Genomic DNA, 27957 nt, shown 5'->3' on the forward strand with positions numbered 1-27957 from the left:
AGGTATTAATGGATTCGTCTAAATTGTAAGAGTGTATTGTAGGTAGGTACCTAAAAAAAACACATTCCTTATCTTATTTTAAAGTCAGTTTCTTTTTATACTTAATATTAAATATTTTAATATCGTTGAAAATGCCAGTCGAAGTATTTGTTTGCAATTTATATAGGAAATAAGCTGTAATCAATCGCACTGAATCATAAATATAAAAGTCGTTACAAATAAAATTGTTTACAGAATATGTCCACAATTTGTGAAAACATTCAGTGCGGAACAAACGTCAAGCGCCATTCCTAATTAGCATAATTTCCCTTATTCAAATGATGTTAGGTTGGAACCATGCTTGGACAGAAATAAATTAAATGATATCCATGTTACAACCAAAAATATTCAACTATGTAGTAGAATTAGACTAATATAATTGGTAGTAAGTGAGTCCGTGTTATATGTTCACATGGTCAATTTCCAGTATGTACCTATATGTATGTATTATTGCTCTATATAATATCAGTGATAACCTAGTAGTTGAAACAGCTGAACTTCGATCAGAGGGGTCCGAGGTTTCAATCTCAGGCACCTCTGAATTTTCAGTTATGCGCGAAATTAATTATCACTTGCTTGTTATTAAAAGAAAGCATCGCTAGGAAACCTGCACACCTTAGTAGTGGGATACCATGCTTAGTAGTGGGATAGTATTAAGTAAGTGATAATGATAACGATGGTTTTAATTTTTAACCGACTTCAAAAAAGGAGGAACATTTTCAATTCTACCGTATATATGTTTTTTTATAATATCTATGCGGACAGCTTACTTCATTACAATAATCAGTTCATTTTACTACAATAATAGTTCAGTCAGTTATACAGCTCTATATAGATCTCTGTTGTATCCACACCCTATTCGCGTGTTTGCGAGCGGTAAGCCGCGTACGTAACTTTTAATTACAAGCTTATATCATCGGATAGGCTGAAGGCTTCCCATAGAAACGGGCCGGCCACACCGTACCATCAACGAAGTTTCGGTTTTGTCCGAAACTACATTTTAAATTATTAGCTAATGAAATCACCGTAAAATTAAATCGGGATGATTAGAAGTTATCACGGCATAGGGAATTGAAAACATCTCGATTACCTGGAGCGAAGGTGGTAGAACCACCGCTACAGGTATTTCGCCCTAATAACGGCACTGTTAAGCGCTGCTGAGTTATGGTTTCAAGGGTGTGGTAAGGCAGACGTACTTTTTTGAGGCAGAGGCCGCTTAGTCCTCAGAAGTGCTTCGGATTGGAACCCCGGATCCTCATCGATCAAGAGGAGGAGTTTCAACCACTAGGCTATCACGGCTTTTTTGCGTACATATATTAAACGTCGAAAGTCGAAACATATACGAAATAAAACGAACCCGAAACTTCGCACAGAACTACGAATTTAATGCCTAAAAAGACCTCCAAGGTCAGAATGTATAAGCAGTGTTATTATCACGTAATTATTGAAACGTTATGACCGTGCCAACGGCTGGCCGTCCCGTTATTACCATATTACTAAAGGCTAACAAAACAAAACCAGTTGCAAATATTCCATAGTATAGACACACTTTTTTGAAAATGCTATCTCATCGTTGGAACATTAGGAATATTTTCGTTTATGACATCTACTCGTAACTCATTGATCAATTAAAATTCTTGTGAAAATTTTTAAAACCACTTGTAATATTTTTTTAAAAGTTAATGATCATATGGGTCATATTTTCACTCCTTATAAAGATGTGTTGAATACTAATAACAGACAATCTAAGTTTCCAACATCCGCCTCCATTAGTAACATTACTAACATCATTATAAATTATAGGTGGGCAACTGGCAGCAAATAAACTTCTTTCTTCAAGTAACATGGTTTGCAACTTTAAATAAAAATCCGAACGATGAAGACCAAAGAAAGACAAAGAACTTGAATGAGGTCACAGAATCTTGATCTTTGATGCTTAAATGGCCAGCATACGTACGAGAATGGAATAAACCGCGCGTGTTAGTTTTTCTAAGATTTTCCTTGATCGTTGTCCTTTATAACTGTCATCTATTATTCATCAATGGCTGCCATAACTGTATGAATTTCGAGGTTTTGTTGATACACATTGCGCTTTCATGGTCTTACCGTCGAACTGTGAAAATGGTAGATATGCATTGAGGTATTTAATTAGCATTTTATGTATTATTAAAATTTAATTAAACTAATGGTTAAATCAAACCAATTATATTATTTAAATAAATCAATTTAAAGCAATCAGGTGACAGGCAGGTGTTTTACGAGCAATAAACATAATTCATATATAAAATAAAAAACATAGTATAGCGTAGTAACATAGTAAGATATAGTATAGCTAGTTACGTATTTTATAAACAGATAGATATTAAAATGTAATAAAATTTAGAAATAATGCCGTTATGTAATACCGTGCATTTTGTTACAGTTATCAAACAAAAATACCTATAATAATTTTATGACACATCCAACACGAAATTGGTCACTGTTGGCTAAATACTGATCGGTATCAATAAAAATCTCAAAAAATACCCTGCACAATCAATTAATTTAAATGTGCTACTTACGTAGATAGGTAAAAAAACATTTCTGAATATCTAGATAAAATAAAAATTATTAGATCTAGAAATTCATTTCAATTGGCCGTAGCGAAGAAACTATTTGATATTCTATTCCAATCTCTGGCCACGACAAAGGAACGACCAAGATTCCTTTGTCGCAATTCATACGACAAAGACACTGACGAAGCGAATAAATTCAATTGGATAATTAACTTTAGTTCATTAATCAATGACTGGATTGAGAAATGTAGAAATTAATGTAATTACTTAGATTGATAGTGTGTTCTTTTTTAATATAGTTAGCTAAAATGTATTATTTTAAAGAATCCATGTTGGAACTGTGTGGCGAGTTTTCCCGCGGCCCGATAGTAGACCAGAAAATGTAACAAATATGTTAGTATATGAATAACTAGTCTAGTACATAAAATCGCTTGTACACGTTTCTATATTTCAAATTGCTCGTTATTTGTATTTTGTTGAATATTCAAGTACAAATCGACTGTACAGTCGACAAGATGGTAAATGGCCATTTATGATGGGACCTTTGATTCGTGTTAAATAAGGCAAAATAAATAAATGACACTGTATTTACACATCACTCAATGCATGCAATAAACAAGTGTCCTCTATCAAGAACCTATAAAAACAAATTAAAATGTTCAGTTCAATGTTCATGTTAAATAAAAATACCAGACAAAAACATTGCCCTGTCTAGACCATCATTTGAGTGAATGTGATGTGAGTGACGTTAATTATATTGCACACATTGAGAAATAACGTCAGATTTTGCCGAAAATATTTCTATTTAAGAGCTATTGTGTGGCTTCAAAATTGGACTTACATTCAGAGAACCCGTACGTTTCAGACACGTTATATTGAAACAGACACGAATAATAATGGGATCTTCTTCATTGGTACGACACGATACCGGCGCGATAACGAGGTAGAACCCTTCGTGGATCGATTCCGGCGGCACCTCCGCCACACCTATTTCTGCCTCATAACAGCAGTGTAAGGCGCTGCCGTACCGTATTTCTGGTTTGAATGATGTGCTAAGGGAGACATATTTTTCCGAGATGTTTCAGCGTAGTCCTCAGGGGTAGCGGCGCATCTGTGGTCAACCTCAGGTAGGATTATCTAATCCTACCTGGGGTTGATTACAGAAGTCCATGGGCGATATTAGCAACTTACGATTAGTGGACTACATGCTCATCTGCTATTCCTATGTTATAAAAAAAATGCTATTCTTCACTTTTGATCGACACGCCACGGCAGAATGTTGACTCTTACTTATTTAGTGTACATGAATATCCTCACTCATAGACAATTACGAGTACACAGCACAAATGTAAAGATGCTAACACGATACCGACTTTCCATTTTGCCATCAACGTCAGTAGGCATTGGTGACAGTAAGACAGCATGCAGTACAATTGCATACAATTGTGTCGTTGCCATTGCCGTGCCGTGCCGGTGTCGTAACAATGAAGAAGAGCCCATTCCTTCATGTCTGGGCTGTCATGATACGTTTGTATTATTCAAATATTGGATACAAATTTAAATTTGGTATTTGTATTATTACGTTTCAGTTTGGATGGCATGATGTGAAATTCTTGTTATATCTGACGTACGTCAGTGTATCTAACATTTGAAGGAGATTCTCTGTACAGCTACATTTATAATTTGAATATTGGTAGACACCTTCATAGTTTAAATATAGTGCCTCCACTGTCATACCTTTATCTGCTTAATAAAATTAAAGTAAATAAGAGTAACATCACTGACGTGTGTTGATTCTGAAACGAGAGACAGTCCGTCCCAGAATTCTACTTTAGTCCTTAAAGGCTAGCAACGTACCAGCCAATTCTTTCCTGGGCCTCGAACTTCGGACTCCTCAATTAAGTGCAAGTTTAAAGTAAAAGTAATGACTTGACTAGTTAATCCTATTCGTCACCCTTCACAGGTTAAAAAGGATTCGACAGGCGGATAAAGTACGGCTCCCCTCAGTTCTCATTGCATTAATGGATTTCACAAGTTAGTGATAAGCTGATTATTGGTAATCCTTTCCAGCTGAAGACATCAAATAAAGAGTAAAAACCTGATGATCCATAAAATTTACTTTAACTTAGAGAGAGAAAACGCGAAGAAACCTATTTATAAGTGCCTGAGAGAAAAGAAGATTCGGGAGAAATAGTTCTCGAGGGAGAACATGTCAAAGAATTACTTTAGTTAGTAAAGCTTTTAGGAAAGGTATTACCTATTACTTTAACAGTAGTACAGGTATAGTTCGACCAGGAAAGTTCACCGCCACACCTATTTCTAGTATAAAACAATTCTTGCGTTTTATTGAAAGTCAATAGTAGTTCATACGTAAGTCAGTCAGTATGACTAACTTACGTATGACGAGATTAGTCCTCGACATTTTTACTCCAACTCCAGTTTTATATGAAGTTGGTTACAGATGCCCATGAGTGCCTACGATCACCTACCTTAACTCACTTAATCAGGTGAACTGCAAACTCAATACTTCAATTTTATTTAAAAGTCTACTAATCTATGCGATGCACAAAGCTATGAAGATGTCACTCTTCTTATTCTGAGATTTTTAAAGAGAAACCTATTAAGAAATGTGATGAAAATAATGGTAATATGATGCGCTGGGAATTAAGTTTGCAGATAAAAGAAGAAAAAGAACATTCCTATCCCATTAAGACATAATTCAGACTAATATTGTAACTAGGTTAACGAAATAGTAATCGCTTAGGGTACCTTTCCACTACAAATGTACGCGATAGCTAAGCCATGGATGTGTGTCTATTTAACAAATATCTTTCCAATCCAAGGTAAATTAATGAAAAGTAGGATACTAATTGTTAAATAGGCAGTGATAGCCTTGTGGTTAAGAAACTCATCCTCTCGATTGAGGGGTCCGAGGTTCAAATCCCAGGCACGCACCTCTGACTTTTCAAAGTTATGTGTGTATTAGAAATTAATTATCACTTGCTAAACGGTGAAGGAAAACATCGAGAAAAAAACCTGCATACCTAAGAGATTTATAAAAAAAATCTCAAAGGTATGTGAAGTCTAACAATACGCACTTGGCCAGTGCGGTGGATTATGGCCTAATCCTTCTCATTATGAGAGGAGACCCGTGCCCAGAAGTGGGACAGTAATGGATTGTTGATGATTAGAAGATTTAACACACATTCATAGCTTAGCTACCTTATACACGTCTAGTGGAAAGACACCCTTATTCGCCACGTAATAACCAATAAAATAACATACATGAAATATCAGAAGCATTTTTCGTAGAAAAAGTACTTCCATTAGTGTATAGTAGAGTTATTCAGCTAATAACGAAGATGGAAGATAGAAATGATGAGTTTCTTATGAGGTACTTTATCTAACTAGCTTATCGAAGGCTTCTAATTATATTATTTTCTGTACTATTTCTGTTCTCATTAGCTGGAGATTAAGGAGTATAGAGTTAAACATTCGTTATTACACACTAAAGATAGAATATATTTTTACATATATTACCTAGAGTATCATAATTTACATAGAGTATCATTATTTTTATTATAGCAGTGATAGCCTAGTGGTTAAGAAACTCGGCCTCTCGATCGAGGCATCCGAGGTTCAAATCCCAGGCACGCACCTCTGATATTTCAAAGTTATGTGTGTATTAGAAATTAATTATCACTTGCTGAACGGTGAAGGAAAATATCGTGAGGAAACCTGCATACATGAGAGATTTATAAAAAAAAATCTCAAAGGTATGTGAAGTCTACCTATACGCACTTGGCCAGCGCGGTGGACTATGGCCTACTCCTTCTCATTATGAGAGGACCTCTGCTAGCAGTGGGACAGTAATGGGTTGATGATGATGATGATCATTATTTTCATAGATTAACATAAAATAATTCATGAAAATTAATAATACTGTTAAACCTAATCCGCCCTTATTTTTTTATTTTACTGTAAATCGACTACAGAAGTGGCCACTACACCGGGAACCCTTTAAAGGTTTCCCCTTTTTTAACAAGGACAAAGTAAGATATCCATAGGAAGAAATTACCACTTAACTATATAACTACACTCGAGGTCGGCTGTAAATGCAGGGCTACACTCGAGGATTAAGTTGGAATGCCTCCTCTGTACCCTTACCCATGAGTTGTCAAAACATCCCACGATTTTACGTTATGTTTACTCAATCCATTATTCTGTTCCGTTTGCTTAGTAGACTGAGTAAATGTAACAATAAGTAATTGCTCAAGTCTTTTTGTCTATTTCAAATGTTCCCAAAAAATAGAGACAAAACATAAAGCGCCATTTTTTCAATTTAGACATTTTATGTTATGTTACTGACACTATAGTTCTGATACAATCCGCTAGGGACGCTGATTGGAATTTATATGGGAAAATACGTAAACAAATACCAAAACAGTCATGTTTGTCAAAACGTACAAACTCTTGGTAAGGGTACTGTAAGCCTTTCTTTGTGTTTTATTATTATGCGGTTATAGTTATCTATCTATGTAGAAGGCAGTATACATCAAGGCTATATTACCTTTACAAATAATATAATCCGACTAAATATAACGTTTCCGTTTTAATTTATTATCATTAAGTTTCAAATTCTATATACAACATTTCAACCTTAGCAGTGATACTAAAACATCTTTAGAAGCCCCTGTTCAAGGTACAATTTTAATGCTCACTGAAAATTAATTCTGAAAAGCCTCCACAGGATTCTCTCGGTCTTTAGATGGCTATTCAGAAACAGTAACCTTTATAATTTGGAACGGTACACAAATTTTGTTTGGGTACACAATGAATTTGCGAAATAAATTACACAACCCTAGCATACTAATTACTTATCGTAATTAATTATTATTAGCATTAAAGTAAATTCTAAAATTTGTGTATTTAAGGATTTTTTTCAGTTAAAGTCTAGGTTTAAAATGTGCTAGTAGGTATTACAGGTGATAAGATTAATCGACTATGCAGTAGCAATTTGTCGCAGTCATGCGTATTTTTACAAGATTGAAGTAGCTAATATAAGAGCATGCACTCAACGTGAGAGTAAGTAGTCACTGCTGCCCATGGACATTTTTACTAAGTTCATATAGAACAAGCCTTCTACCTGGATTCGATCACACGTTCATTGCCACTCCCAGAGGACGACTAATCGCATCATTTAGCCTTTTAGCCAATTAGTATTTTATTTAGTTATCCGACGTCTACACCTTTTCACCAAAAAAAAAATCTTTACGTTAAAAATAAACGAAGTTCAACTTTTTTATTATTCAAGTAATTTGGCTATAATTATCTAAGCATTAACCCTCGAAAAAGTAGAATGAAAAACGTCAAGTTAAAGAAAAACACCAAAAATCACTACTTACAATATTTATATTCAGTACTGATTAGAGTTGCGCAAAATGTATCACTAAAGTGAAAAGAGTGATATATATCTTTTGAACTCAGTGATATATATCACTCTTTTAGCTCAATAGCTCACTTTAGCTCAGTAGCTCTGTAAAGATACGCGACATTTTATATCAGTATATCAGAGAATCAGATCAAAATGTTTTGACAACATTTTTGATTCCTATAATTAATACAAAACTGGCAAGAAATTATATATGAATTATCACAGCCAACGCTATTTGTATATCCCGGTTTCCATGTTCTTAGCAATAAAATATTTTAATTTAGTGTTTAATACGTAACCGTAACTGTTATATATCTCAATCAACGCATTTGACTCGAATCAGGCTCACTACTCACTCTCAGTCAGTCGCTCATTTGACTTATCGCTCACTCGCGAGCTAGTATAACACTGTTGAGTTGAAGAAGATCTTATATCCGGAATCGTTTGAATCTATGAACTAAACCATGTGATGCGGATATAAAGATATAATTCAAATCCGTCGGAGTTGATGAGTGATTAGCTCTTTGGTGAAGATATATATCTTTTATATCACTCACTCGCGAGCTACACAATTCTAGTACTGATGACCATGGGTGGCTATAACCATTTTTCTAGGCAAAACGAGTCCATGGTGAACAGTATATCAAAGCTAATTTTCGCCGTATAGTTACAAGTCAGGTTGGCCGAGTGGTCTAAGGCGCCAGATTTAAGCTCTGGTTCCCGAGAGGGAGCGTGGGTTCGAACCCCACACCTGACAGACTTTTTTTAATATAAAATACTAAAAATAACATTAAAATGAAATTACAATCTCATTTGAAAAATTATTGCTAAAAATATCTCTAAAATATTTTTTCTTTCCTTTTTATTCCGCAGTATAGGAACTATATGAATTTTTGACATTAAATATTAAGCATTGAAATTCGGATACAATTAATAATTTATATTAAAACGTACCTAATTATGTTGGTTAATAATTATTGTTAAACGTATGAAGTTAATATCAGAGCTCATTATAATTAACATAATCATGATATCATGTATCTTGTGTATAATTATTAGGGCAAAACTAATGACCTAATCTCACAGCAATTATAATCCTAATATTAATTACAATTTCTACGCCAAGTATTATAATTACTTTTCTCTCCATATACATGGATCCATCCATATACTTCCTTTGATCACCAAGTTCTGATTTTTCACATTTATGTAACTACATTACAAAATTAATAAAATTATCACTTATGGTAATTGTAAAAGAAAACGTCGTGAAGAAACTTGCACTCCTGAGATAAAAAAGTGTGTCCAGCAGTGGAGCAATAATGGGCTGATAATGACGATAAACATACATTATCATTATGCGTTTTTACCCGAAATTATGGCGACGGGTAAAATCATAGCAGGATTATTTTTCGAAGAAAATGGTTCCTTAAACTGTTTTGATTTAATTATTGTTCATTTTATTCAGTTTCAACTTAGTGCCACACGAAGATACAAACAAACACAAAACAGAAATACAAAATCATCATTAAAAGGTCTACCTAACCGAAGGTCGAACTCCGAACCCTTTTCACAACATCGCTATAAATAAGCTCCTGTATTCGTCGTCGTCGTCGCTCCTGCAGGTCGTCCGTGCGAAATCATTTATTTCTCTTATTTAAATCCTTAAATAGCAAATTCAATGTTCAAATAGCCAATTAGTAAGTAAAAGTTTTTGATTGATCTGAATATCTCGCAGTGCACGTATCTGATGAGCTATTGATGTTCGGGAAATAAAATAGTGCACGCCATCGGGGAAAATTCACTGATTGCACGGATCGGAAAACTCACTACCATTTTTCATATGTTGTACTAGTTATACGTTTTACAGTGTTAAAGTTACTTCTTTTAGCCTCGTATTTAAGTAACGGGTAATGTCATAATGTTATTTTACAGTCTATAATATTTATGGATAAAAAACATCTAGAAGCTTGCCATTGTGGTACCACATATTAAGGATTTTTTATTACCTTTTACAATATATATATATATATATTTCTAAAATTATTACATATATTCACGTAAGTCATTGCGTAACTAAGTATAAAAAATAACATATTATGTCATATAGTATATAGAGAGGGAAATAAATTCCTTCGAAGACCGTGATGTAATATAGCGATTTTTGTACTACAAATGTCCACAGGTAAAGATGAAGGAGGTTTATTTACTGTTCGGTAGGTTTAACCATATAAAATGGTAGAATTAACAATAACAAAGACCCCGGGACTTCAATTGACCGCACTAGCGTCTTTTTAGAGTTGCCCATACCATAGAGTCCATATGTCTACGATAATACACAGCCACACACATAGTAGTCCTTCCCCATGTCACTGGTTAGATAGTCCAAACTCTTACTCTTACTGTGCAACTTTTTAATGGCCTCATACGACAGACAGCAAATACCGTTGCGCTATTCTGGTCCCTAGCTACAAGGACCAAGGGCAATATTACGGACGACAACGGCCTAAGAATTTAAATGTAAATGTTGATTAATGTAACTTGTGTATGTAATTAAGACTATGTAAATAAGACATTTTATTGCAATAGATATAAGTCCTACGTAATAAGAATAGATATGTAAGAGTAGGATAGCAATAGAGTGTAAGCATAGAATTGTAAGAGTAAGACAGGCTATGTTAGAAAGGGACGGCAATAGGACGCGGTTGCTGACTGAGCCTGCGCCTGTTGCGGTACCCAAAATAAGTACTTAAGCTCGCCTTTTTGTATGGAAAAGTGTGTACGCCTCGGAATAAAAACAAGAAGAGAAGAACTGAAGATTCAAGTTGGAGTTTTATTTGAAGACCCATAATCTACATTGGTCCTTCGAGAAGCCGGATTTAAAGAAGACTCAAGATGAATACGCCGATCGCAATGAACACAAGGGGTCGTGTTCGCTCCGAATCGGGGTACAGCGAGTCAGAAGCAGCCCCGGGCGCTAAGGGTGCGCCAGGGCCATCGCTACACCGAATTTATGAAGATTCTCCGCAGTCGCCGTCGACGGTCGCAGGAAATTCCCAAGAAAAAAGGATGGAGCACTCTCCGCCAGAAGGGGCGAGAGAGACAGCACCAGCGACGTCAACGCGGACGTCCGTCATGGGGCCACCTGCACGACCAGCTAGCACGCCACCAAGGCGTGAAACTTCATCGCCGGTGCGGAGACCTACATCGCCGGTGCGGAGACCTACGTCGCCGGCACACACCGCTCGCAGTAACACTTCAAATCGAAGCATCGACGCACGTATGAAGATGGCACAATACGAAGCGGAGAAAGAACTCGCGGCTATAGAAGAGGAGCGGCTACTTATGAAAGAAAAGCTAATCAAATCGAGATTAGCCGCCGAAATGACTGCAATCGAAGCCGAATCTGAATATGCGGCGAGCTCATGCAACGAAAGGGTACAAGACTGGGTGGATAGAAGCATGGAACAACCAACGGCGACGAAATACAGGGAAGAACCGGAAGAGGTTCGCCCTCCCGTTAGTAAGCAACGGGGGGAGAACGCGAAATTCCAAGGCATTCAACGGCTAGCCGACACCTTAGAAAAACTAGTCGCCTCAAGACCGTTGCCTCGCCAAACAGCGGAACTACCTATATTCACGGGAGCCGTCGCCGAGTGGCTACCGTATAAGGCCGCCATGGAAGATTCTACAAGACTCTTTAAGTTCTCTCCAACGGAAAATCTCCTTCGACTGCGAAACAGCCTGCGAGGGGAAGCGAGAGAAACCGTGCTGTCACAGCTATTCACCGCATCTAACCCAGATATCATCATGCGCACATTAGAGATGAAATATGGAAGACCGGAATTCATAATAGATCGGGCCATGGAAGAGCTCAAAAAGATCCCGAAATTAGGGAGCGCGAGCACCGATCTGTATGAGTTCGCGGTGAAGATTCAAAATATTGTCTATACGATAAAAAGTATAGATAGAAGAGGCTACCTACGAAACCCGCTACTCGTTCGAGACGTAATGGACAAACTGAGTCCTCATCTCATAAGCAAATGGGCGGAGTACGCAGCCAATAACGAAGCACGCATCATGGAAGATAATGAAATGATAGTACTCTCCGAGTTTTTAATGGCCGAAGCGGACCTTATGATAAGGTACACCCACACAACGAAGCGAAGCGTTCCGGTACCCGTCAGAAGAGAAGTAGCACCAAAGCGGGTTGCTACCAAGATCGTATACACTGCGGGGGAAAGTCAACCGGAAGAAAGAAAATGCTTCATGTGTCCAACTGGGGGACACTACACTACTGAGTGCGATAAACTCAAAGCACTCGACGTCAACGAGCGATGGAAGTGGGCAAAGGACAACAAGATGTGCTTCAAATGCATGAAAAGTGTGCAGGGGCACATTACTATAATTGCTGGGTTGGAAGAATTGAAATCCCTTGTTTTACTCTTGTTCCATTTATTCCTTTGTTCCATAGGTCTGTTGCCAGTACTGAATGAAAATTTGAAAATCTGGCCTATTTATATCCCCGACTCAAGTACCACAACTAGAAGCAGGTTTAGGCAGGAATATAGGCCTTTTGGCCAATTACAACCATTTCCCGTTATTCTATGTCTAAACCTGTACGGACCTGTACGAACCTGTTCAAACTGTGGCCTTGAATCGAGGATTCACAATAATAATAATAATAATCTATTTAGTTTGTTTAGGAATTTACATATTTCTATTTAAACTTCTATTAAAACCTAAACTATTGCAAAACCTATTATAATTGACACCTATACCTATGCCCTATAAACTATTACGAAATATTTATTTTAATACATTTACAAAACTTAAACTATTATCTATTTTCCCTATCCTATTAAATCCTATTATATACTATTAACAATAAAACATAAGTAAAACACTATTCAAACATAATAAAAACATCAATAAATTACATTAAAAACTATCAGCTGTTTACGTAACTACGTCTTACTGCTATGATCAGCTGATCGAGTTGGAGTCAGCTGTTTAGCGTCGGCCATTGAACTATACAATATTAATCAGCTGATCGTGTGTTACGAATAATGAAGTCTTTATTTATTACAACTTATGAACTATTATTAACTATAAATTAAGTAAACAATTTCAAACTTATAATTACGTCGAATCTTGAGTCAGCTGTTCGCGTCGTCCCGCACATTTCTCCCGCCGTGCAGCTGTGTTGCATCTTCTGTCGGTGCTGGGGCGACGTCTTCTATAGGCAGCACTACCAGCTTCCTCACTGGCCGGCGTAGAACTCCTCCCTTGGTTGCCACGTCGACTGTTCTTACTATGTTGTCTGGACCCGGAAATGTTGCGATGACCCGACCTCGAACCCATATGTTCCTAGGTAGGTTACTATCCAATATTTGTACTAAGTCGCCGATCTTCACTGTTGCCCCTCTTCCGTGGGGCTCCCGCCGGTGTTGAAGCTCAGGAAGGTACTCTCGAAGCCATCTTGTCCAGAATATGTCGGTTAATCTCTGCGCGGCACGCCAGCTGTTTTTGCATATGGTGTCGCGGTCGTTGAACTCTCCCGGGGTCGATACTCTTCCGTTCCCGCCGAGTAGGAAATGGTTCGGTGTAAGCGCTTCTGGGTCCTCGGCGCTCACTGACACGTGGGTGAGAGGTCGGCTGTTCACTGTATATTCCACCTCTGCCAGGAGCGTCGTGAGGACTTCTTCTGCTGGATGTCGTTCGTGAAGCGTTGCTTGCAGTGCAGTTTTCACGGAGCGCACGAGCCTTTCCCACGCGCCTCCCATGAAGGGCGCGCCAGGTGGGATGAATCGCCACGAGATGATCTTCTTAGCAGCCTCCTCCGCTGTAGCTGCGTCGATCGCCTGCCGTAGTTCCTTGTCAGCGCCCCTCAGGTTGGTGCCGTTGTCCGACCATATTTGCGCCGGACGTCCACGGCGCGCCATCATCCGCCGGAGCGCCATCACCGCAGAGTCGGTGGTGAGCGATGCTGTAACTTCTGTGGAGCCACCGGTGTCTTCTTTTGACGTCGCCAGTCGGGGTCCGCTTGAGCGTTTCGTCTAGTCCTCTTGTAATTGACCCGCTGTTTAGACGTCCTGCAAAGCTGTATAAACTGTAAAACCCTTGCTGTAGTGAAACGTAATCTATCCCAATTTGAAAATCTAGACACCTCCGGTAGACCTTCAGCCAGCTTCAGACCTCGTTCTGTTACTATGTTGTGTGTTCTTTCTTCACCTGTAGGTTCTGATGGATACGACGCAGAATTTTCTATTGGCCAGGTGCTCGAATCCTCGTGTAGGAAGTCCGGTCCCCTATACCACCTGTGGTTCTTATTGAACCCTATTGGGACATTTCTTGTGGCATCGTCCGCCACGTTGGACTTCGTTGGCACCCAGCGCCACTCACTTACCTTTGTACCTTCTTCTATAGCCGCTATGCGATGTGCCACATACGACTTGTAAGAGCGCGAACCAGCCTTGATCCATGAGAGTACTGTGCGGCTGTCCGTCCAGAACGTTCTTGAGTCCGGCTTTCGTTGATGTTCTTTAACGACGGCGTCGGCGAGGCGAGTTCCCATCACTGCAGCTTGTAACTCTAACCTAGGTATAGATGTTAACTTTAAAGGTGCCACCTTGGCCTTGGACATAATTAGTGATATACTGACGTCGCCGTTGGGTGCCGTTGCTCTCCAATACAATACCGCTGCGTAGGCTGACTCGCTGGCGTCGGTGAACACGTGGAGCTGAAGGGATGTAGCGTCGCTGTACTGTAGGTATCTTCTTGGTATTGCTATATTCGAGAGGCTTCTCAAATGTACCATCCAGTCGCGCCACTGTTCCGCTATGTGATCTTCTATTTTCTCGTCCCACGATGTCCCACGCCGCCAGAGTTCCTGTAAAATCTGCTTAGCTCTTATAGTAACTGGTGAAGCAAAGTCTAACGGATCAAAAAGCGACATAACTATACGTAGGGCTTCTCTCTTCGTCGGTGTTTTCCCATCTATAAGTTCACGAGGCACACGCGTTAAATTGAGGTTGAAGGTAAGTTCGTCTGTATCCGGTCTCCATACGATTCCTAACACACGTTCCAGCTGCTCTCCCGCCTTATAGAGTTCTATTTTCTGTGACGACTCCTGTTCCCCTAGTGCTCGTAGTAGCGCGGGCGTGTTGGACTTCCATTGTTTCAACTCGAAGCAAGCTCTTCTATGTATATCACGCACGCTTGAAGTGATACGTATGGCTTCTTCGAGGCTTCTGAAGCTGTCCAGGTAGTCGTCGACGTAATGCTTCTCTATAATGGCGGAGGCTGCTTCTGGCTCGGTCTCTTCATACTTCTTAGCGTTCAAGTTCTTGACGAATATTGCTGTTGACGGCGAACTTGAAGCTCCGAAGATGAGTGATGTCATTCTATACTCCTCGGGTGGTTGATCGTCACGACGGTTCCCTCGCCACAGGTACCTAAGAGCGTCTCTGTCTTCTGTTCTCAACTTCACTTGCATGAACATTTCCTTAATGTCAGCTGTTACTGCAACCATATGCTGTCGGAACTTCATCACGACCCCTGGAAGTGATTGCAGTAGATCTGGACCTTTCAACAGCAAGTCGTTGAGTGCGACACCCTTAGTCTTCGCTGCGGCGTCGTGTACCACTCGGAGTTTATCTGGCTTCATTGGGTTCACTACCGCGAAGTGCGGTAAATACCAAGTTCTATTGGGAGTCTTCGTCCTCGGTGCAGGCTCGGCGTATCCTTTCTTGATAAGCGCGTCCATCTGTTCTGTATACTTCTGTTTTAATTGAGAATTACGGTCAAGCTTCTTTTCTATGTGCATAAGACGTGTCAACGAGTTGTCGTAGTTGTTAGGCAAGTCGACCTCTTCTCTTTTCCATAGTAGAGCGGTTTCGTATCTTCCTTCTTCTGTTTGGGTTGTATTTTTCTTTAAGATACGTAAGGCTTGCTCTTCAGGGTCCGACTGTGGCTTCTTTGGGTTGATGCATAGCGAGTCCATTGCGAAGTAATGCTTCATGAGATCTTCAAGCTTATCTTCCTGCGGCGCTTCTGTAATGTGTGACACGAAGTTAGCGGTACGTCCAATAATTCGGTTGTGGCTTCCGTGAAGTACCCACCCAAGTGGCGTGAGAGACGCTACCGGTTGGTTCTTCTTTCCCCTTCTCACTCTTGATGCTAGAAGGAGATGCCAGTTGTCTTGACCGATGAGTATGGTAGGCTTCGCATCTTCATAGGAAAGTACGTCGCTAAGATCTCGCAAGTGTTCACATTCTTCAATCTGTTGTCTTGCTATTTCCTGCGGCGACACGTGCAGGTTCTTGATAGTTCTCGCTTGAATGCTTGCTGTGTGATTGTTCAACCCGTTGAGTGTGATGCTAACTCTTCTTGACTTCGTTTCAGCTGTTTTCAACTCGTTGATTGCTTCTATACGTAATGGGTCGATGGGTCCCTTTGCCCCTATTTCGTAGGCAAGGCTGTCGTCTATCAGCGTAACTGTAGATCCATCGTCCAATAACGCGTAAGTGTTGACCGTATTCTTGGGACCTGTTGCCTGCACCGGGATTATTTTCAAAAAAGTTTGCTTCTTTGTAGGTCTGGCTGTAGTCCACGCGGAGTTGATGACCTCTGTTGACCTATCTTCTGTTTCTGCCTTTTCTGTTCTGTTGAAGTGTAGTAACCTGTTATGAAAATACTTACAACTATTAATACCACACGGCTTTGTTCGGCAGTTGTGAGTCTTGTTTCTGAAGCGTAGACACCGAAAGCATAGTCGTTTCTTCTTTGCTATATCCCATCTTGTGCTTTCGTTTGCTTCTTTAAACTGTTTGCAGTCCGTCGCGATGTGACCTGTTTCTTCACATACGGGGCATTTCTGTATAACTGTAGACTGCTTTTCTAATACTGTATGTGTCTTCTGAGGACGTCTATTACTATACATCGGCGGTGCCATCTGTTCGGGGAGTGCATAGGGTCCGCACAGCTCAGCTTCTCTCTTCATAAATTTTTCAAACTTCAATAAGTCAGGCTCTTCTTTCGGTTGTGTTGCAGCAAAGTCGTAATATCTGTAACGTAAAGTAGGAGTAAGCTTGTCCACCATTACCTTAGATACCTCCGGATTGTAGAGATAGTAGACGCATTTCAATGCCCGAAGTGTAGACACGGCGTTTGTAACCTTAGTAGAGAACACGCAAATATCCCTAGGCGACTCGCAGAGGCGCGGCAGTGTTCTCAATGTGTCTATTTCGGCCATTGCTATCATCTCCGATCTACCGAATCTCATTTCCAAGGTCTTCATAACATCGGATGGGTGCGCGTTGGTGATCAATAAGCTTTCAACTGCTTCCTTAGCTCTTCCTATTAGATGTCTTCTTAACCTATTAATATTTTCTACTATTGAAAAAGACTCTTCTGTTTCCATATATGCTGCTCTAAAAGGTAGCCAGTCCTGATAATTACCGTTAAAAGTCGGTAATTCAACAAACTTTGAGGACCGCTGGCTAGCTTTGATGGCCTGTGTTATCGCTGACGTAAGTTGAGAGAAGTCTGGCTGCGCGTGGACTCCCGCCGGTGCTTGAGCTCCCGCCGTTGTATGTACTCGCGGATCTGGTTGGGTATGGTGCGCTGTACTATTATTCTGTTGAACCGGCCTTGTCTCTTCCGTGATGGCTTCTATTTCTGTTTCTATTTCGCGGAGAGGTAGGTGCGGCTCGTCGGCTATGGCTAGCCTCGGTTGCGCTTGCTGTTCCAACCAGTCGTCGACCCTGGTGTCGGCTTCTGTTTTTGAGTACTCGGAGACGTCGTCATCGTCGTCTTCTGCTTCTATAACGGCGAGGCGTGCTGTTGCAAGTTCCACTTGCAGACGTATCAGTTCTTCTTTGGCCTTGGCCACCTTGTAAGCCTTTGCCCTTGAACGCGTGGATCCGGCGCGTCGACTCGGAGCGCGCGAACCATGCTGACTATGTGCTTCTGAAGGCTTCTGTATCACTGTAGGTGAATCAGTACTGGCGGTGAGCTCGACGGGATTCTTGAAAATGGTCGCAGCCGGCCTGGCCATCGTGGTGCCAGTGGCCACTGACGCTACTGTACCCTTCGTCGTGACGGACGTGTCTGTAGCGGAGGTTCCCCCAGTAGTGTCGGTCGCGGTGGTTCCCGTGGCCGACGTTTCTGTTGTTCCCGTAGCGGAGGTCCCAGTGGTCGCGTCAGACGAGGAGGGCTTCGTTTCCGTCGAGTCTCGGCGTTCTTTTCCCACGGAGCGTGTGATCGGCATTCTTCTTGCTAATACACAAAAATGACAATTGGAACGATAATATTACTCACTATTCTTCAATTTCTTCAATATCCGGCTCGAAGGACCATTAAATGTGCAGGGGCACATTACTATAATTGCTGGGTTGGAAGAATTGAAATCCCTTGTTTTACTCTTGTTCCATTTATTCCTTTGTTCCATAGGTCTGTTGCCAGTACTGAATGAAAATTTGAAAATCTGGCCTATTTATATCCCCGACTCAAGTACCACAACTAGAAGCAGGTTTAGGCAGGAATATAGGCCTTTTGGCCAATTACAACCATTTCCCGTTATTCTATGTCTAAACCTGTACGGACCTGTACGAACCTGTTCAAACTGTGGCCTTGAATCGAGGATTCACAATAATAATAATAATAATCTATTTAGTTTGTTTAGGAATTTACATATTTCTATTTAAACTTCTATTAAAACCTAAACTATTGCAAAACCTATTATAATTGACACCTATACCTATGCCCTATAAACTATTACGAAATATTTATTTTAATACATTTACAAAACTTAAACTATTATCTATTTTCCCTATCCTATTAAATCCTATTATATACTATTAACAATAAAACATAAGTAAAACACTATTCAAACATAATAAAAACATCAATAAATTACATTAAAAACTATCAGCTGTTTACGTAACTACGTCTTACTGCTATGATCAGCTGATCGAGTTGGAGTCAGCTGTTTAGCGTCGGCCATTGAACTATACAATATTAATCAGCTGATCGTGTGTTACGAATAATGAAGTCTTTATTTATTACAACTTATGAACTATTATTAACTATAAATTAAGTAAACAATTTCAAACTTATTGTCGGCGACTAACTAAAGTTATTTAATTAAGAATTGTAATTAACTTGTTTTGTTATGTCTGTCTGAATATGTTTTATATGTTATATGAGAAAAATAAGTTACGTAAGTTTTAAGTTTAAGGATAAGACACGGTAGATGGCGCTATCGGTCGCATTTGTAGCATTTTATTTGAGGTTTTAGGTATTTTTATGTAAATTGTATTATGGGTTAAGTTTTTGAGTTTTATACATGTTTTATATTTCTAAAGTTTGTGTTATCTCCTAGAATATGTTTCTAGCTTCATATTGATGTAAGAATAGTAAGAATCAATTATGATAATTTCGAGATAATTAGGATTATTTACATGTGAAATGACGTAACTTGTACATTTTTGTAATATTTTCGGGAATAACTTCGTAACTAATTTAGGGATGGAAATGTAACTTATGTAGTTAGATAGGGCTAATTATAAGGATTCCAACGATGTACGATACATATATGTAAATTTTGGGAAATTAATAAAGAAAGGGTGAAAACTAGGTCAGCCAAAGTGAAAATGACACGAAAATGGGCCTAAAAAAGCGCGGCTCTCTTTACGGTATTGCTCTGGGGTAGCTCAGAAAACCAGTTTTCCGGCCTAAGCATGGTCTCAGCAGAGAAGAATACGAAGAAGACTCCTGAAGAAGAAGAAGACTCCCGAAGAAGAAGAAGACTCCTGAAGAAGAAGAAGACTCCTGGAGAAGAAGAAGACTCCTGGGGAAGAAGAAGGAAAATCTGAAGACGGAAGCGTTCCTGCGCAAGAAGAGGAAGTAGGGGTTAGGTCGGGATAGGGAAGAGGCTTTGGCTGGCCTACACTCTTGTTTCTATTGCACGTCAATTATTGTTTCTATTGCACGTTACCCCTTCCCCGCACCTACCCTCTCTACGGCACGGGACAGGCGCAACTCCCCGACGCGACGACTATCACCACGAGCGGGCTTCCGGCGCCGGACGGAAGAAGGCCGTCCGTACAACATCACGCCCGCACCCCTATACGGTCGCAGGTTAGGTGGCGGCGTGGCATACCACCACACCGCCGAACACATAGCGCCCCGCGACAACAGCTGGTCCTTCGAGCCGGATCATCGTGCTAGTCGTCATATCGTCGGGTTACTGACGCCGCCATGCCAGTCACACGGAGCCAGAGGAGAACCTCGTCGCCGAACCAGTCGACTGCACCCCGCGTCACGGACAGCGCGCAGGGGACAACTGACTCTTCGGGGACATCGGGCACCGTAACTGAGGGTACGCTTACAACATATGAGTCTAGAGTCACTTCAGGCACCTTGGCGACTGTTCCAGCTGCTCCAGGTGTTCCAGCTGCTCCAACTGCTGCAACAGCTGGAACCCGGAAAACGCGGTCGGTGAAGTCGACGAAACGTCGGGAGATGGAAGCCAAACTGGAATTGGCGCGCCGACAGCTGGAAGAAGCAAAAGCAGCTGCAGAACTCGCCAAGGCGCAGTGGGAGCTGGTCCAGGTGGAGAATGAAGAGTCCGAGGTCGAGGATGAAGACTGGTCGCATAACGCGAACATCCACACATGGGTGCAGTCGACGATGGAGAGGATGTCCGGGGAGGGGCATCAGGGGGAGGTGTCCGGGGAGGGGCACCGACTGGGAGCGTCCGGGGAGGGGCGAGCCAGTCAACCTCCAGTCACTATCGTCAAGCCTGAAGACCAAGCGGAACCTTCAAGCAACGGGACCAAGGAATTGGCTGAGGCCATCATGAAGGCCATTAGTGTTGCTCCGAGGAATGCATCGCAACCTAACTACGTACATGAATTACCCGACTTCGATGGAAGAAGCGAAGAATGGATCGCCTTCAGGACGGTATATGAGGACACCGCACCGCTGTTTACGGATGCACAGAATATGGCGCGGCTGCGGCGGTCAATTAAGGGCACGGCAAGGGAGGCTATCAAGAGCCTATTATATTCAGAGTGCCCTCCTGAAGAAGTAATAGAAGCTCTTCGTCGAAGGTTTGGAAGACCAGAAGCCCTGATCCTGATGGAACTGGAAAAGGTAAAGAATCTTCCTAGGATCAACGAAAATGCGCGCGACATCTGCGTGTTCGCCAGTCGAGTGAACAACACCGTCGCGACAATACGGGGGCTAAGAAGACCGCAGTATCTACACTCACCGGAAATGGTAAGGATTATCGTAAGCAAGATGCCGGCGGTATTGCAGTATCGGTGGTACGACTTCGCCGCCGACGCAGAAGATCAAGATCCAGACCTGGTGCATTTAATGAAGTTCCTCAACAGGGAAGCGGACCGGTGTGGACCATACGCGACGCAGGAGACTACGCAGCAGCCGCGCCAGCCTCCCAGACGTCAATTCACAAACACCACGTCCAAACAACTGGAAGAAAAGAAGACCTGTCCACATTGCCAGTACGAGCATCACCTCTTCGAGTGTCGCAAATTTCTACAGCTGCCAATGAAGGAACGGTGGGACGTCGCTACCAAGTCGAAGATGTGTTTTAAGTGTCTCCAAGGACGACATCGGAAGGAAACATGTCGGCGTCCACCGTGCAAGACATGTAAGCGGTGGCATCACTTCGTGCTTCATGAAGAACGATGGGATCACCCGAAGCCCGAAGAGAAGAAAGAAATTGCGAATAACGTCATGCTCCCGGTGAACACTGCAAGGACAGCGAAGGCATATTTGAAGATGGTTCCTGTTGAGCTATATGGACCGAAGGGAGCTGCCCGGATCCTGGCGTTATTGGATGAGGGGTCAACTGTCACGCTTCTTGACTCTGCGGTTGCAAGACAAATCGGCCTCAAGGGACCCGTGGAAGCACTCACCTTGGAGACCGTAGGTGGGAAGACCATCTCCAAGCAAGATTCAATGAAGGTCAACGTCAGATTGAAGGGAATGCACCAGATCAAGAAGAGAACCCTCTCTGGGGCCCGCACGATAGATGACATCAACCTGACGCCTCAGAGGTTGGAAATAAGAAGAATTGAAGAATGCGCTCATCTCAAGCCAATGTCGAAACAATTGTATTATGAAGAAGAGTCACCCAAGTTGTTAATCGGACAAGACAATTGGGAGCTCATCGTGTCCAGAGCCACACGCAAGGGGAAAAGAGGTCAACCCGTAGCATCATTGACCTACCTAGGGTGGGTGCTACACGGGTCCGATGGAGCAGCATCAAGACCTGTGAACTTCGTAACCTGCGCGCACGTGTCTTCTAATGAAGAGGATTTAGAAAAGGTCATCAAGGAACATTTCGCCGTGGAATCGTTGGGGATCCAACCACGTCGACCGACCACAGACATAGAAGAAAGGGCTCTGGCAATTTTAGAAGAAACGACAAAGAGATTGGACAATGGGCGCTTCGAGACCGGCTTGCTATGGAAAAACAAGGAAGGGAAAATGCCTGACAATTACAAGCAAGCGGAAAACCGGTTAAGAAACATCGAGAAGAAACTGGATGGGGATCCGGCACTGAAGCAGGAGTATGAGAGTCAAGTGAAGAATCTCCTTGATAGTGGGTACGCAGAAGAAGTTCAACACGAATCCACGTCCACGAAGAAATGGTACCTGCCTCATTTCGCCGTTACGCACCCCACCAAGAAGAAAATAAGGCTGGTTTTTGATGCTGCTGCCAAGTGTCAAGGGAAGAGTCTCAATGACGAGCTGCTGCCGGGACCAGATCTGTTGCAGTCATTATTTGGAGTTTTACTGCGGTTCCGTCAGAAGCCAATCGCAGTGGTAGCAGACATCAAGGAAATGTTTTTACAAGTAAAGATAAGAGAAGAGGATCGAGACAGTCTTCGGTTTTTGTGGAGGGGAAGTCAACGGAGCGGAACACCGAAGGAGTATAGGATGACTTCGGTCATCTTCGGCGCCGCCTGTTCTCCGAGTGCGGCTATCTTCGTCAAGAATAAGAACGCGACCGAGCACCAAGACGAGTATCCCGAGGCAGCAAGGGCGATTGAGCGTAATCATTATTTGGACGATTACCTTCACAGCTTTGGGACACAACAAGAAGCGGTCAAGATAGCCAGCCAGGTAGACCTCATCCACAAGAAGGCCGGGTTCCAGTTAAGGGGTTGGGCATCCAACAGTGAAGATGTATTAAAGAAGCTCACTCCGGAGGGAAACAGTAACGAAGTTGAATTGGGAACCAAAGAAGAGAAAACATTGGGTTTAAGGTGGTTCACCGGGGGCGATGAAATTGGGTTTAGGACGTGTCTTCGCAATGTGCATGAAGAAGTGGTCAAACAAGTAAGAACTCCAACCAAGCGGGAGGTCACCAGTGCCGTGATGTCAACATTCGACCCATTGGGGCTAGCATCGCCGGTGCTCATCCAAGGGAAGAAGCTTATCCAGAGCATTTGGAGGAGCGGCGTCGGATGGGATGACCACATCACGGAGGAAGACAATAAGATCTGGACAGACTACTTGGGCAGCCTGCAACTGCTTAAGGATCTTCGGGTGCCAAGGTGCGTCGCGCAGTCCGACACCGAGGGGGAGCTTCACATATTCGTCGATGCAAGTGAACAAGCTTACGCCTGCGCGATCTACCTAAGGCAACGCGACGAAGAGGGTGGTCACCGAGTGTCTTTGTTGGCGGGTAAGGCAAGAGTTACCCCATTGAAACCGGTGTCCATCCCTAGATTGGAGCTGCAAGCGGCGCTGCTGGGATCCAGGATGGCGCGATCGATTGAAGAGGAGCTGGACATCAAGATCGCAAAGAAGACGTATTGGAGCGACTCCAGCACCGTACTATCCTGGATCAAGTCTGACCCAAGGACCTTCAAGCCTTTCGTAGCACACCGGTTGGCAGAGATTGAAGACACAACAAAACCTCAGGAATGGCGCTGGGTTCCTACAGCTCAAAACCCAGCTGACGACGCAACGAGGGACGTGCCCAAGGACTTCGGGAGCGGACACAGATGGTTCAACGGACCTTCGTTCCTAGCACAAGAGGAGGAATATTGGCCGGAACCACGTACCTTCAAGGCGGAGCTCACGGGAGAAGAGAAGGAGAGGTCAACTGTGGGGGCAACGAAGCCCGTTGATCGGCATCCGACTCCGAACCCAGTCAAGTTCTCAAGTTGGACTCGACTAGTAAGAGCGACCGCGAGGGTACTACAGTTCGTCGACCTGTGCCGAAAGAAGAAACACGCTGTGAACGTGTCCCGCAAGTCTGAGCGTAAAGATCCTACCTGGAAAAGGAATAAGAAGAAAGCCAAGGTAGCAATGAAGCCCGTGAACAAGAACACCCAAGAATGAAGATTCATTCCCCTCGAACCCGACCAAATAAAAGAAGCCGAAAAGATCCTATTACGAAGAAGCCAAGAAGAGAGCTTCCAAGATGAAGTACGCTGCGTCAAGAAGATGAAGCCATTCGAGAAGAATAGCAGGCTTAAGAAACTGGATGTCGTCATGGAAGATGGACTACTACGACTCCGAGGAAGAATCGACGCGGCAAAACACACTCGGCAAGATAAGAAACCTGTGTTGTTAGACAGCAAGCATCACATCACCAGACTGCTCATCGCGTACTACCATGAAGTATTCAACCATGGTAACCACGCGACGGTGATCAACGAGTTGAGGCAGCGCTACTGGATCCTGGGACTACGGTCTGCGGTGAGGGCGACGGTTCATCGGTGTCAGTGGTGCAAGGTATACCGCAGCACGCCACAACTCCAGCCGATGGGGAATCTCCCGCTGGAACGGTTGCGGCATGGAGAACCGCCGTTCACATGCACCGCCGTGGACTACTTCGGGCCCATGGGCATCACGGTGGGTCGGTGTCATGAGAAGAGGTGGGGCGCTCTGTTTACGTGCCTCACAACCAGAGCCGACCACGTGGAATTGGCAGCATCTCTGTCAACGGACTCCATGATCCTGGCGCTACGAAGAATGGCAGCAAGAAGGGGGATGCCGAAGACGATCTTCAGCGACAACGGCACCAACTTCGTGGGGGCCAACAAGGAACTTCAAGAAGCCCTCGCCAGCCTCAACAAAGAAGACCTCATCACCACAGCCGAGCGGATGAGCATCAGGTGGAAATTCATACCACCTGGGGCTCCGAACATGGGCGGGGCATGGGAGCGCCTGGTCCGTTCCATCAAAACGGCCTTGGCGGTCACCCTCAAGGAAAGGCATCCCAAGGAAGAAGTCCTGCACACTCTGCTACTGGAGGCGGAGCACCTGGTGAACTCAAGACCTCTTATCGAAGCCGACGAAGACAACGAAGAAGGTGCCCTCACTCCCAATCACTTCTTAATTGGGAGATCCTGCGGCACAAGATTGGGGACATTCACCGACGAAGACCTCACCGGCCGGCGCACATGGAGGACTGCGCAGCGACTAGCCGACCACTTCTGGAGCAGATGGGTGAAAGAGTATCTTCCAACTCTGATCCCGAGAAGAGTCGACGCGAGAGCTGCCACAAGGGACTTGCAGTGTGGAGACACGGTCCTAATAGTGGACTCCACGCTGCCACGAGGAGCCTGGCCGAGGGGTGAGGTGGTCCGAACCTTCCCTGGGCCCGACGGTCGCACCAGGGTATTGGAGGTGCGCACTACGGGGGGCGTGTTGAAACGTCCCAGCTCCAAGTTGGTGCTACTGGTACCAGCACGACGTGATGAAGAGCAAGCGGTCGACGACACAGGCGGTGGAACATCGACCAGCGAGCCAGACTGCGGGGAGGCGGTCGTCACGTCGAGCCACGAGCATGGAGTCGCCGGGTCAGGAGTTGGTGCTACGCACGAGGGGGAGGATGTCGGCGACTAACTAAAGTTATTTAATTAAGAATTGTAATTAACTTGTTTTGTTATGTCTGTCTGAATATGTTTTATATGTTATATGAGAAAAATAAGTTACGTAAGTTTTAAGTTTAAGGATAAGACACGGTAGATGGCGCTATCGGTCGCATTTGTAGCATTTTATTTGAGGTTTTAGGTATTTTTATGTAAATTGTATTATGGGTTAAGTTTTTGAGTTTTATACATGTTTTATATTTCTAAAGTTTGTGTTATCTCCTAGAATATGTTTCTAGCTTCATATTGATGTAAGAATAGTAAGAATCAATTATGATAATTTCGAGATAATTAGGATTATTTACATGTGAAATGACGTAACTTGTACATTTTTGTAATATTTTCGGGAATAACTTCGTAACTAATTTAGGGATGGAAATGTAACTTATGTAGTTAGATAGGGCTAATTATAAGGATTCCAACGATGTACGATACATATATGTAAATTTTGGGAAATTAATAAAGAAAGGGTGAAAACTAGGTCAGCCAAAGTGAAAATGACACGAAAATGGGCCTAAAAAAGCGCGGCTCTCTTTACGGTATTGCTCTGGGGTAGCTCAGAAAACCAGTTTTCCGGCCTAAGCATGGTCTCAGCAGAGAAGAATACGAAGAAGACTCCTGAAGAAGAAGAAGACTCCCGAAGAAGAAGAAGACTCCTGAAGAAGAAGAAGACTCCTGGAGAAGAAGAAGACTCCTGGGGAAGAAGAAGGAAAATCTGAAGACGGAAGCGTTCCTGCGCAAGAAGAGGAAGTAGGGGTTAGGTCGGGATAGGGAAGAGGCTTTGGCTGGCCTACACTCTTGTTTCTATTGCACGTCAATTATTGTTTCTATTGCACGTTACCCCTTCCCCGCACCTACCCTCTCTACGGCACGGGACAGGCGCAACTCCCCGACGCGACGACTATCACCACGAGCGGGCTTCCGGCGCCGGACGGAAGAAGGCCGTCCGTACAACATCACGCCCGCACCCCTATACGGTCGCAGGTTAGGTGGCGGCGTGGCATACCACCACACCGCCGAACACATAGCGCCCCGCGACAACACTTATAATTACGTCGAATCTTGAGTCAGCTGTTCGCGTCGTCCCGCACAAAAAGGAAGCACAGCAGGTTCACATGCAAAGCCAAGGCCTGCGGAGTCCACGGATGTACCTACCAACATCACGCGCTACTACATAAAGAAAAAGTAACGGAGTCTACGACTACAGTGAGCACTCCGGACGACGGCAGGGAAGACGAAGCAGCCGCGCTAGTAATGAGCGTCACGACAAGGAGGTCGCCTATTACATCAGTACTGCTCAAAACCTGCGAGGTGAAACTCAGCGGTCCACGGGGGGAGGTAAATACGTACGCCCTCCTAGACGAAGGGTCTACTGTGACGCTAATAGACGAAGAATTAGCGAAGCAACTCACTAACGGCGGACCGAATCGACCTCTGAACATAAGGGGTATTAACGATCAGAGAAGGATCGACAGCGAAGCGGTCAAGGTTCGTGTCAAAGGGGTACACGAACAAGAAGCCTACTTAGTGACAGCCCGCACAGTAAAAGGACTACAGCTACATCACCAACGCGTACCGCACAACTTAGAACGGTACAAGCACCTGCGAGTTGTACAAGACAGCATCAGTAAGGGAGAAGCTCGACCTCGCATATTGATAGGTGCCGACAACTGGCATCTAATAATATCGCGACAGCTGCGCGCCGGCAAGAGAAATGAACCCGCCGCGTCGAGAACGAAGTTGGGATGGGTACTGCACGGGTCTGTACCCAGGAAATCGATTTATCAAGACCAGGCGGCCGTACTTCACATCTGCGCGAGCGACGTCCAACTACAGAAGCTCGTCGAGTCACATTTCGACGTGGACTCGCTTGGCGTATCGACTAAAGAAAAAATTAATAAGCATGAGAAGAGAGCCAACGACATTTTCGAAGCGACCGCCACAAGAAAGGACGGCCACTTCGAAGTGGGTCTGCCCTGGAAGATAGATAACCCCACGTTCC

General features: G+C 43.1%; 2 protein-coding genes, 1 non-coding gene and 1 pseudogene across 3 annotated transcripts; 3 read left to right on the top strand and 1 right to left on the bottom strand.

The window, feature by feature from the left end:
- The first annotated feature begins 8701 nt into the window (after window positions 1-8701).
- TRNAL-UAA (transfer RNA leucine (anticodon UAA)) lies at window positions 8702-8785 on the top strand. Its single transcript has one exon. It is a non-coding gene; the product is annotated as a tRNA-Leu (tRNA).
- A 3649-nt stretch (window positions 8786-12434) lies between these two features.
- Window positions 12435-18301, bottom strand: LOC140751764 (uncharacterized; annotated as a pseudogene).
- A 1991-nt stretch (window positions 18302-20292) lies between these two features.
- On the top strand, window positions 20293-24417 carry LOC140751765 (uncharacterized). The gene has a single exon (XM_073085805.1). The coding sequence runs from the start codon at window positions 20293-20295 to the stop codon at window positions 24415-24417; it is 4125 nt and encodes a 1374-aa protein (XP_072941906.1).
- Window positions 24418-24522: 105 nt separating this feature from the next.
- Window positions 24523-25929, top strand: LOC140751767 (uncharacterized). The gene has a single exon (XM_073085808.1). The coding sequence runs from the start codon at window positions 24523-24525 to the stop codon at window positions 25927-25929; it is 1407 nt and encodes a 468-aa protein (XP_072941909.1).
- Window positions 25930-27957: the final 2028 nt, after the last annotated feature.

Source organism: Epargyreus clarus, unplaced genomic scaffold (genome assembly GCF_041222505.1).
Source record: "Epargyreus clarus isolate Ecla_fem2 unplaced genomic scaffold, WU_Ecla_fem_2.2 ptg000023l, whole genome shotgun sequence".
Taxonomy (NCBI): Eukaryota; Metazoa; Arthropoda; class Insecta; order Lepidoptera; family Hesperiidae; genus Epargyreus; species Epargyreus clarus.